We start from the raw sequence: 11,653 nt of genomic DNA on the forward strand, positions 1-11,653 counted from the left end.
AACCAAGTCAACATTCTGTAATTTACCCCCATAGATTATAATTGATTTCAAACTCGTAATGCGTTTATAATCGAAGTCTATTGGCGAGGGTTTAACTTGAAAATAAAACTTTTTTTATTTATTTATAGAATTACACTATGTAACTTTTTATTATTATTACTATAATAAAACAGTTAGTAATGAGTGAATGAAAAAACTGTCTTTACCTAAATGCGATTTGATAAACCTATGATAATGATTTATATTTTTAGCGCTGTCGGGACGGATTTGGCGGGAAGTTGCGTACCAACGTAATTCGCTTATTTGTACAAACGTAAGTATAAAATTGCTTGTGTTGATTTTTTTTTTTTTTCATATCAGGAGACACAAAATAAATGGTGCACATGTGTAGGGTAGCGAGTTTAAAATTTTATTTATAATATGATACAAGAATAGTTTGTGCAAGAAGTGGATGGGAACGTTGACCTGTACAATATTAACATAAATGTATTTGTAATGCAATCCAATGGCAAACACAAAACACAACACTCAGTTGCTCAGTTTGGCCATGATTGTGTCAAAGGATACATCTTATCAAGATATATATATTTTTTACACATCATTTCAGCTTGTATACATTTATTGGTTGTATAAGATTATATTTGAATATAAAGTGCAAAAACAAGAACACTTACAGTGAAGGCATGGCCCTGAAGTGCTGTATGTGACAACGTGTGTGTCGTTGTACTTGCTTGCTTGCGTGTGGGACTCTATCCATGTACAATATGGCCATTATGGATAGACACTCACACACACACACCTGCACACAGTTACGCAGACACACACACTGATTATGGCCTAGGCTGGACTGGTGTCATATTAAATTCAACCACTTTCCAGCACGTCGACGAATACGGATTTCAACAGCATTCGTCTGTTTGCAATACATTTGAGTCTGTGCAATAAGTTGAGTTATACAAATATAATTAATATGAACAGCTGAAAAAAAACAAGCTAAGATCTAAATTTCCCCTTTTTACATTGAAAAATAGACATTATTTGTATATATATCGCTCCTTCGGCCTCAGTAAAATAGCACCACAGGGTTGCACCTTTCAAGCCTAGAAATACGAAATTACCTGATAGAAGAACTGAGCGTTGTCTTGCTTTGGAAAAGTAAGGCATTTTCGTCATTTTTGAAAGGATAAGAAAAATACACAAGCACTGTTAGTTGACTAGATTAAATTATTTTTATATCGCATATAATTATATCATGATTTGCCTTTCGTTCATATATTTGTAAAATGTATTTCTTCTTTCGAGAATTCTTCTTGCGAACACGTTTCGTTGTAAATAGCAAATTTGATTTTTTTTTTTTTCCCTAAAGCAAGTGCGTGAAGCATCACAGTTGCGGTTTATCATTCTTTTGAGAGAATGTGTATCGTGTCCGTCTCCTGCCGTCCAGTTCGTGTTTTCGTGACGATCCTCAGGCTAGTTCTGCTGAGAGCCCTAGCGAAATGGAGAGGAATATGATTTATCGATCAGTTTCAAATTCTTAATGACCTAAGAGCCAATGTAAATGACGACAGTTCTTTTAACAAAATCAAGGTAAGTCTAATTTTATCTATCAAAAACAGATTCACGATATTAACGCTAATCATGCTAATTCAAAAATGCTAACCGAGTTTGTTCTCTTGCGTTTCCAGCAGTCAGGGTTGAGACGTTTCTGCTCCTCGGCCAGAGCTTTGGCTTCCATGGTGTACAGCCTCCTTTCCTCGTTTTTCATCTTCTTCCATTTGTCGCCCAGAATCACGCTGATGGCTCTGAGTAATGTAGACACAGAAACATCTGTAATGCCTCATTTATCCATGTAACCGGACACTTCAGAACATGTAACACTACTTCCTAGCATTTGGAACTGTTGCAAAAAGGTAGTCAGCTTGTTTACATCACATAATATCCTTGTTTTAGCCAAAAGTTTTTTGTTTCTTATTCTACGAAAATTTACTATTTTGTCCTATTTTAATATGGATGCTATGTAGGAAACAGACATCCAGACAGCTCACTAGTTTTTAGTTTTTATGTCTGCCTTACTAACTTTCATAAAAGCTTACAATGACATTTAAAATTAAACATTAGCCAAACAGTTGGGGAAAACAAAACAGATTTTACATTGTACAGAGTAAAACATTAATTTTTTTCAATATAAGAGATATTTTTATACACTTCTTATTTCTAGTGATTGAATTCAATGAGTCGTAGAATATTTTAAGATCTTTACAGAAAAAATTAAAGGAGGGTGTTGTAGACATTTCTTTAGATTTATATACAGATGAAACTAGAAAAATTAGAATATGGTGCAAAAGTTAATTTATTTCAGAAATTCAACTTAAAAGTTGAAACTAATATATTATATAGACTCATTACATGCAAAGTGAGATATTTCAAGCCTTTATTTGTTATCATTTTGATGATTATGGCTTACAGCTTATGAAAACCTATCAAAATTATACCAAATAAAGGCTTGAAATATCTCACTTTGCATGTAATGAGTCTATATAATATATTAGTCTCACCTTTTAAGTTGAATTGCTGAAATAAATGAACTTTTGCACGATATTCTAATTTTTCGAGTTTTGCCTGTATATGAAACTTCCCAAAAATAATTATTAACTTTGATGTGTTATCCGCTATATCGGAGCCAGTATTAGCTCACTAGGTTCTGGAACAGAGCTAACGCAAACATGTGTTCGTCTGCACATCAACACACCTGTTGTCTTTGCCGGGATACATCTGTGTGTATTCCACCCTGTACTTCTTGGCAAAAAGCATGAAGGCATTCATTGGCCGCTTGCACTTTGTGGGTGTGGCTCCAGAGCTCCCTGAGGCTTGGCTGCGCTGTGATTTGCTGCTGGTGGAGTGGTGGGAGGAGCCGAGAGCCTCACAGTCGGGACTCACAGCGCCCCCACTGGACTGGGAAGCCCGACGCTGGCGTGCCATACTGCTCAGAACATACACGGCAGAAGAGTCGAGAGGAGTGAAGTCATAACTGTTGGGTGAGAAAACAGTCAAGATGTTAAACGTCCATGGAAAGAATGACCCTGTCCCTTCGGTTGCAGAAGGACAAAGTGGAAAAGTACTGGAGGAAATGGGATTGTTACATGCAAAAAAACAAATTATTCATATACTTTTAGAACTGTTGCACAATTTCTACTTGTATCACAAAGTTGCTGACTCCTTGCAAGACATCATGTACCAGTTATCAGTAATGGTTGTGTTATTGTTGTTTGATTTTAACTTATTTTTCTCTATTTTTTCTTTACTTTTTTTCCATCCTTGATGTGTACAAACAAGGAAAAATGTAAAAAAAAAAAGAAAAGAAAAAAAGATGTTTAACGTGTCAAGTTTAAGCAAAGTTCTTATGTCAGAAATTATGTATTTATGTTATTATTTTAAAATAATAATAAGATACATCTAGGAAATCTAAACTAAAACTAACTAAATTAAATGAGGTACTAGTTGCAAACAAGTATCAAATTAGGTCATTTTTTTACATTAAATAAGACAATAATATTTTTCTTAAATCATATTTTAATTTGTCATTACCACAATGCAAGTGAAACGATTAATTGTGTATAAAAATATTTATTATTCCTTAAATATATACAAGCATGTGTGTGTATTTATATATATAAAATAATTATACACAATACACACACATTTATTATGTAAACACAAACTTTTATTTTGGATGCGATTAATCGCGATAATTTTTTTTATTTTATTTAATTTTTGTGTGTGATTAGTTTTTCATTTCTTTTTCTTATAGATATTTTAATTTTTAACAATGTAGACATCAATCAAAAACAACCAGTGTGTTGCACACAAGCCATAAACAAAACAAAATAGTAATAATAATGATCAATTAAAAAAAGAGATACATATGCAGTATGTTCATTATAACACAAAGGAACAAACACATATGCAATCAACATATATGCATATTTATGTTTATATGTATTTTTATTTCTATTTAGCTTTAATTTATTTTTAGTTCAGTGCTTATACATTTTATTTCAGTTAGTTGCCAAGGCAACATTTTTTCAAACATTTTTTCAAACAAAAATATTTGCAATATTTTGATCTAATATTGTATTGCAGCTTTATTTAAATTAAGGAAGATTAGTTCACAATAACAACGCTGGTACCTCCTAAAAGTGTCAAAAACGACGGAGTCGTCGCAGTTGATGGCGTCACGGTGTCCTGGCGGCAGACACAAGTCTCCGACCTGCATGTCATAGCAGGGAATGCCGTGCTGTACAACGGTAAGGCTCGGATAGAAAGAAGACCACCCTAACACACACACACACACACAGTAAGAATAATCTTCTGAAAACACATTGATCTGTTAACGACACAGCGTAGAAAAAGGCTTCAGCATTTACCTTTATTTTTCACAAAAAACGGATGGTCCAATCTGCACTCAGCAGTCAGAGGCCCTGCTTCAGGGGAACCAGGGTCAAAGGTTAATTTCAGGACAGACTGCCCGAAAGACACACTCTCCTCAAAGATCACCAGCTTTAGACCATCAGAGCCATAACTCTGCGAGACAAACAAACTTATATTACTTTGGCAATAGGATTGTTCAAAGCATACTTAGAAGTAACTTGATGAATAGTTCCAGAACTCATGTGTGCATGATTACCTTCATCGGGTTGGACTGTGTTTCTCCCTCGTCGTCAGAGTCCTCATCCGACTCCATCACATCCTCTGCCTCCTGCCACTCCACATTCGGACCTTTGTGGAAGCGTAAACGTGTTCCTGGAGGAAAAAGATGGGTAGTGACAGAAGTTTGGTGAGATTCCCACATATCAATGAATACACTTTTGTTCAAATAAAAATTACATTCAAGTACAAGCAAGCATGTTCTAGGAAGAGGGTGTGTTGACTAGAATTTGTTCTGAGGACTTCTTGTCCCTCCTGTGACCCAGAGACACGCCTGTTTCCCTCTTCTACTCCTGCTGCTCTGCATTTGTAACAGCAGAAGGTGCTGTTCACCACACTTCTCCGACTCACTCATTGATAAAATGACTGCCATAACAATATTGGCTGTTTTTTTTTTGTTCCCAAGCTTTTAGGAGCACCTTATCTGTGTGTGTCTTTACCTTTCAGGAAACAATGCCAGGCAGTGGAGGGCCAGGAATGGGACCATCCCAGGTCGTCATCATCGGACAGAGACGACATACAGAAAATGCCAGACTCCGACTCACTGCTGGCCTGTAAAACGCACAGAAAACAGCCTCAGAAGTCTATACTACATCCTATTTACTCTTTAACTGCCAGCCGCTGTTTGCCAAAAAAGTCGCTTTAAAAGGCACATGCATAAGAGTGTATGATTGGATCATTATTGTAGTGATTATTATGTTTCTAGCATGTTATATGTTTGGCAACAGTTCTTTTAACCCTAATTGATGGAGTGTGTAGCTTTTCATTTCTTGTCAGTACAAGATCTGGGCCAAAAATGTATGATCCTCTTGATGGAACTAACATAACAACATTTATTTGTGATATATATATTAGAGCTGTCGATAGATTAATTTTTTTTTTTTTTACATTAATGGCACAGAAAGTGTGACATTTATCACAAACATATTGTGAAATTAAACCATTTATCATGTACCACGTTAATTTTGTCATCATTTGCTATATCCAGCAAAGGAAACCATCAGACTAAATGGTGATTCTCACAAACGACACGTGGAGACTAAAAAAAAGGACACCAAATAACGATATAAGGAGTCCTTATAATTCATACATTTATGCACACCAAAGCACCAATGGAAAAAAAAACATTACAGAAAAAAACTTTTCAGAATTCACAGTATATAGTATGTGTACAGTGCAACATCAAAGAGCTTGTTTACATTTTAGACAAGTCAAGTTGTGATACCGAACAGGACCACATGTGGATGCCCCCCAAAAAATGAGAAAAACCCCTAAACCAACCGCCTTGACCAGACTGCATATACATATCACAGATCCATTCAGAATTACTAAACACAGCAACATACACATGACAAATCAGAAACATTATCCTGAATGTGTGTGAAAACAACATGAATGTAGTGAAATGTGTCTGGCTTACTGTACGTCACCGCTATTATCTTGACCGTGATTGTAATCCTCATCCATCGAAACTTTACTAGTGAGACGTTGATTTATCCAGCATAGAAATGTAGTTTGCATATCATCTGGCCATACAGCGGTGGGATGTTTAACATTCAGCCTGTATTTCACACAGCGCGATGTGTAAGAGCTCGTGCTCTTCAGAATCAATCACAGACCTCGTGTTTTAAAGCGAAACAGAAACACACACACTGGAATGAATAATTCACTGAAAACGCATCGTGAGGCTCTATTCTTCTCTCTGAAGTAATAAGCCTGGTTTTCTTTACATTAGCGCTGTTTTGGACTGATTGTTTGAATGCATTCGCTTACTGGACCTGAAATGTTCCCCGAGTTTAGCGGCTTCAAATGATCTGATCTGAACAGAGAAGCTAAATGAATCCGGTTAAAGGGTTAGAATAGACATTTCCGCCTACCAGGGTTTCAGGAGCTTGCGCCATTGTCGATGCTCAGTGTGATAAACTCACGACTTCTAAGATCATATAACTGACACAATTTCAAATGCTTCAGTCATTTATTTGCGTTAAATTATTTTAACGCATTAATGATTTTTTATTAATCACATGCATTGACCAGTTAACATTGACAGCCATAATATATATATATATATACGTTACTACTAGCCACTCAGCATTTTCACTGGCCACAATTTTGACATTGATTCCATGGGGGGAAAATTGCAATTTATATATTTTTAATATTATCTCATAATTTGGCAGCTGGTATATGAGGCTGCTGTCACTTTAAGACCTGACATACAGACCCATTATACTGTATTATTTAGCCAATATACTTGTCTTTATGTGCGCACACTTTGGGTGTGAGGACAAAATCTCAATATGCGCAATCCCACGCCGAAATTCAAGCCCTGTAACAGCAACAATATTCATCCAGAGCAAATTAAACGAGTGAGTGAAGAGAGGCGGGTTTGTGTGTCACTCACTGTCAGAGAGATGAGAGAGAGAGAGAGAGAGAGAGAGAGAGAGAGAACGCGCAGCTAGTATAGTGTCTCCTGCAGAATAGTTTTCGATATTTCAGTATCGATACAGCTTTCCGTGGGTGTTAATGTAAATATATATATATATATATATATATATATCAATAATTTAAATAATATAAATAAGTTTCATGGCCAGTAAATCTGCTGGGTTCACTAACCATTGGCAAGAGCGGCAAAAACGTATTTCTGGACCTTGATATCTGCACATAACATTGGCATTAAGCCTGATTATGAGTGTTTGTGTTTGGAAAGGCCCGTGGCCGTACCCTGGTGCGCCGGCGCTCTCTCATGTGGCTGCGGGCGGGACTGGGGGCGCTGCTGGAAGACAGAGGGGGTCGAGCGTAGGAATGTAAACTGCTACTGCTGGAGAAGATGTGCAGAGGAGAAGACCTGCAATGATAATGTGTCATCATCAGTACAGCACAATTTACATGAATGTGCAATTGTATATATATTCCAGGATTTCCTGACCGGTTGTGTGGGGCGTTCTGGAGCAGGGGGCTCTGCGGGCTCGTGGCGATGTTGGCCAGCTCGGTTAGCCAGTTTGTGTGTGAGACGCTGGAAGTCCATGCGTCGCCGGGCTCCTCCTCGTGATGCGACACACCCGGGGCCACCTGGAACACGCCAGGGGTCGACTGATCATCCTGCACCTCCTGCAGCTCAGGCAGGTCATCTGCAGAGACACAAAACTGTCATTTACAAGTAATCGGAATATTTTGTGCACTTGATTTTTACATTTTTAGACTAAAATATGAGCGGTAAAGCTAATTACCGAACTCCATGTGGCTCTCGTTAGAAGGGCAGCCAGGTGAGGAGGGCAGACGCTCATTACACTTGAGCAGGTCGAAGGCCTCGTCCATTCCTGAGCTCTGTGACTGGACTTGCTGGACTCTCTGGGGGACTGACTGAGTTTTCACTTGCCACACCATATTATAACATGTCAGCTGAGAAGGCTGTAAATACAAGAGAAGTGTTTAACCCTCTATGGTATGCTGTGTTGCCATATGGCGACAATTAATTTCTACAAATTTCCTTGTTATTCAGAAATAAATACAATATATTGCACTATGGCAATTAAAAGGACAGGCTTAGGGTAGCCAATGATGCGCTGTTTTTAAGTCACATGACATTTGAATGTCTCTCCAAAACTCTGAAGTGCTCCAGAAATTGCTCTATTAACCAAGTTTCTCAAGGGGGATTTTTTTTACGCATATTTGATATTAGTAAATCACAAATCAACTTTGTCTAACATAGTTTAACTGTAAATTGAGAAAATATCAATGTTGCCATATGGCAACGCTGTACCACTATGGAATTGCAGTAATGTATTTCCCCATTGGCATTTTTTATATATATATAGTAGCATTAATAATATGATTGCAGTTATTTATTTTTTTATTTAAAGTTTTTTATTGTAGTATAGTTGTATTTATGTATAAATAATAAATTGATTTCTTTATTTCAGAAAATGAATACAGCAATATTTTATGGAAAGGGCAATAGGAAGAGTGCAGAGTTAGCTCTTCCATGTGATGATAGTGAGGATGAGTTAGCCAAATGATTGGGAATGAAAGGGATCGGCTTATTTTTGGTTTGGATGAGTTCCAAATATATAAATCTATCAATTTCTAAAAAAAAAAAATGCAATTAAATAGAAAAGAAAATCATATTTTATCGAAAAAACACTTTTTTGGACCATTTTCCGTTTCCCTAACTACCCCCCACCCCACTCCCCCTAACTATTCATCAAAATATTTTTTTATTTGTATGATTGAAGCTATCTCATGTAATAAAAACTTATTTTTAAAAAAGATTTTATGGTTAGAAGAACATAATGCTTACCATAGAGCGTTAAAAGTGAAAGAAAAATGGTTAGGTAATTTCCAGACCAGCATACTTGCATATGCTTTTACTTTGGGTTTTGCATTATGTAGACTTTTATTTTGAATGAATGAATGAATGAATGAATGAATGAATGAATGAATGAATGAATGAATGAATGAATGAATGAATGAATAAATCAATGAATGAATCAATGAATGAATCAATGAATGAATCAAAACACAGCCTTTTCTGTGGGGTATTGTGCAATATGTTCTTGGCCACTGCTTAGTCACGTTGAGCACACGTATATTAAATGAGAGAATTTAAAAGGCTTTGAGTCATTAATTTTGGCGTGTTAAATAACGCGTTTTGTTTTTGCTAAGACTGCGTCCGTTTCTGTAAAGCGCAGTCACGTGACCCGCATTGCACGCAAGGCTTGTTTATAAACTTTCAGGGACTTCGCGCATGCGCAGCGCAGCTCATTCATTCATAACTGCGTAACAACGGGGGATCAATAACAGCGATAGACTGCGCTAGAAAATTCACCATGACTTTTGAGATCAATAGATTGAAATCTCCCCGTTCGATTCAATCGAAGATGCGTCCGTGTTTATGAGCGGAAAGCTTCATTTGAGGCTATTTTGCTCGGTTTCAGTTTTTCACACAGGAAGAAAATATGATTTTTCAGCTTTCGTGAACAAAACGGACGGAAACGCATAGATGTTTTGGTTTATAATTGATATTTTAGCACGAATAATGTATTTTTTTTAGAACGGAATATGGGAACAATAACTTCAATACGGCTGTAGCAACGATATGAAGGTCTTTGTTTGGAAAAATCGCCAAAAATGAATCAACAACTGCGGTATTTAATAAAAACACATCGTATACAGGCCATCCAGCGGTGTTTTGATCCACATAGAATTACTGAAAATAAAGGCTTAAAACTGAACTCAAATGTCAATGGTGGGAGCTGTAAACAAAAGAATGTCAACAAGTTGAGACATGGTACATCAAGTCCTTCCTTTTACCCCCAGTGTAATGAATGGAGACCCTGTTTTCTTCTGGGCTTTAATAAAAAAACACGACTGGTTGTGTTTAGTTATTGTCGCTAAGGTGAGGTAGAGAATTACTAAACCACAAGCAAAACAACAAACGTCACGGAGGGGAAAAAAACACATCAAGTATGAAGTTGCCATTTGCGATCGAAAAAATGAATGACAGTCTTTTTTCTTCCCACGGCCACAACCGTCCCCGTTTAAAATAGTCACGCAAAATAAAGTTCATTGACATTACTGTTTCATTTCATGGTAATATTTCAACAACTTTTTTACTTACCAAACCTGTCGCCATTACCGAGTATCTCTGGCATTCTCCGCGAAGGCAGGACCGATTACTTTTAGATCTGGCCTCCCATTGGTGGAGACGTACGTCAGTTTGGTGAGCTCGAAGCGCGATTGGCTAGTCGCTTGGACACTGGGATAGACATGGATGGGTTTGTTATTGTGTTTGTGATTGGCCAGTTCTCTATGCCCGTTACATCAGCCGCGAATTTCATTGGGTAAGACGGCAATTTTTTTATGAAAGACCCTCCTTCTTTGTTAAATAGGGGTCTTGAGATATGTATTGTCTTAAGACGTTGTAAACAAACATAAAACAACATTGGTCCTCTCATTTGGATTTATTACAGCTAATTTAAAGCGAAATGGCTGTTAGTTCGAGGCATAAATGCAGGTTATGGACCCAATTAATTATATAAAACACAAAAATATCACATCCATATGAGGAAGTTGAATTTTTTGATGGCATTTCTATGCAAATGTTACTTAGCGAGGTCATAATATGCATAAGTGAAAATAAATAATTTCAGCATAGGAATAAAATTCTCACAGTCTCACAATTTAGCTGTAATAATCACAACATGATTTAAATACAAAATTGTTCTTTATTTGAATGGAAAGTCAAATATAACTGACGTTATAATACTGGGTTCTCTTGCACCAAGAGACTGTAGACCTTTGATCCATTTTTCAGGACATAAAAAGCATTAGCGACTTCTCAATTATAGGCGGCAGAAATTCACAGAAATGGTACAGAAATGAGCACTGATCAGCAATTAAAAGTCTTTTTTCCCCAATGAACAGGGTAGAAATTGTGTAAAGTTACACTGACAAACCCGTGGGGATCTACATGGGAAGAGTTGATGATGATGGCTAAGCTGTTTATTAGAGGTAGACAGTAATGAATCTTCAGTAATGCTTTAGGAAGAAATGGATACAAGTAATGCTTATGACTTGCTGTGAAGTAAAAAGATCCAATCAACAAGGATGAACTTCTCATACATCAAGAGATAGAGAAAAACAGTGTCCAAAATACTGCAGAAATGAACAATAAAGCATGAACTCTGAAGAACATTATCAAAATGCCAAAAGCTTCCAAAAACAAAATAAACACAGAAAGAAAGAAACTCACAAATATACACAGGAAAAACAAGGAATCGTTCAGATAAAGCAAATGTCATTGGTACGTTTTTGAGCTTCTATAAAACAAATGTGAACGTACTATTTGTGCATGTCGATCTTAATTCAACGTGAAGTATTAAAGAACTAAATAAAAGCACTGAAGATGTGAACAAATCATAAAAATCTGCTACACCATTTTAAA

The 11,653-nt window shown here is 36.6% G+C and overlaps 1 protein-coding gene across 1 annotated transcript; it reads right to left on the minus strand.

Annotated features, from left to right (window-relative positions):
* Positions 1 to 388: 388 nt before the first annotated feature.
* On the minus strand, positions 389 to 10,464 carry hbp1 (HMG-box transcription factor 1). The gene is made up of 11 exons (XM_079603075.1): positions 10,328 to 10,464; positions 7,938 to 8,118; positions 7,637 to 7,838; positions 7,432 to 7,555; positions 5,145 to 5,256; positions 4,685 to 4,800; positions 4,425 to 4,581; positions 4,188 to 4,332; positions 2,750 to 3,028; positions 1,661 to 1,802; positions 389 to 1,488 (listed from the first exon to the last, which is right to left on the minus strand). Exons 1-11 carry the CDS (start codon positions 10,340 to 10,342, stop codon positions 1,471 to 1,473), a joined length of 1,491 nt encoding a protein of 496 aa, XP_079459201.1. The 5' UTR covers positions 10,343 to 10,464; the 3' UTR covers positions 389 to 1,470.
* Positions 10,465 to 11,653: the final 1,189 nt, after the last annotated feature.

This window comes from Phoxinus phoxinus (genome assembly GCF_949152265.1).
Source record: "Phoxinus phoxinus genome assembly, chromosome: 25".
NCBI classification, from domain to species: domain Eukaryota; kingdom Metazoa; phylum Chordata; class Actinopteri; order Cypriniformes; family Leuciscidae; genus Phoxinus; species Phoxinus phoxinus.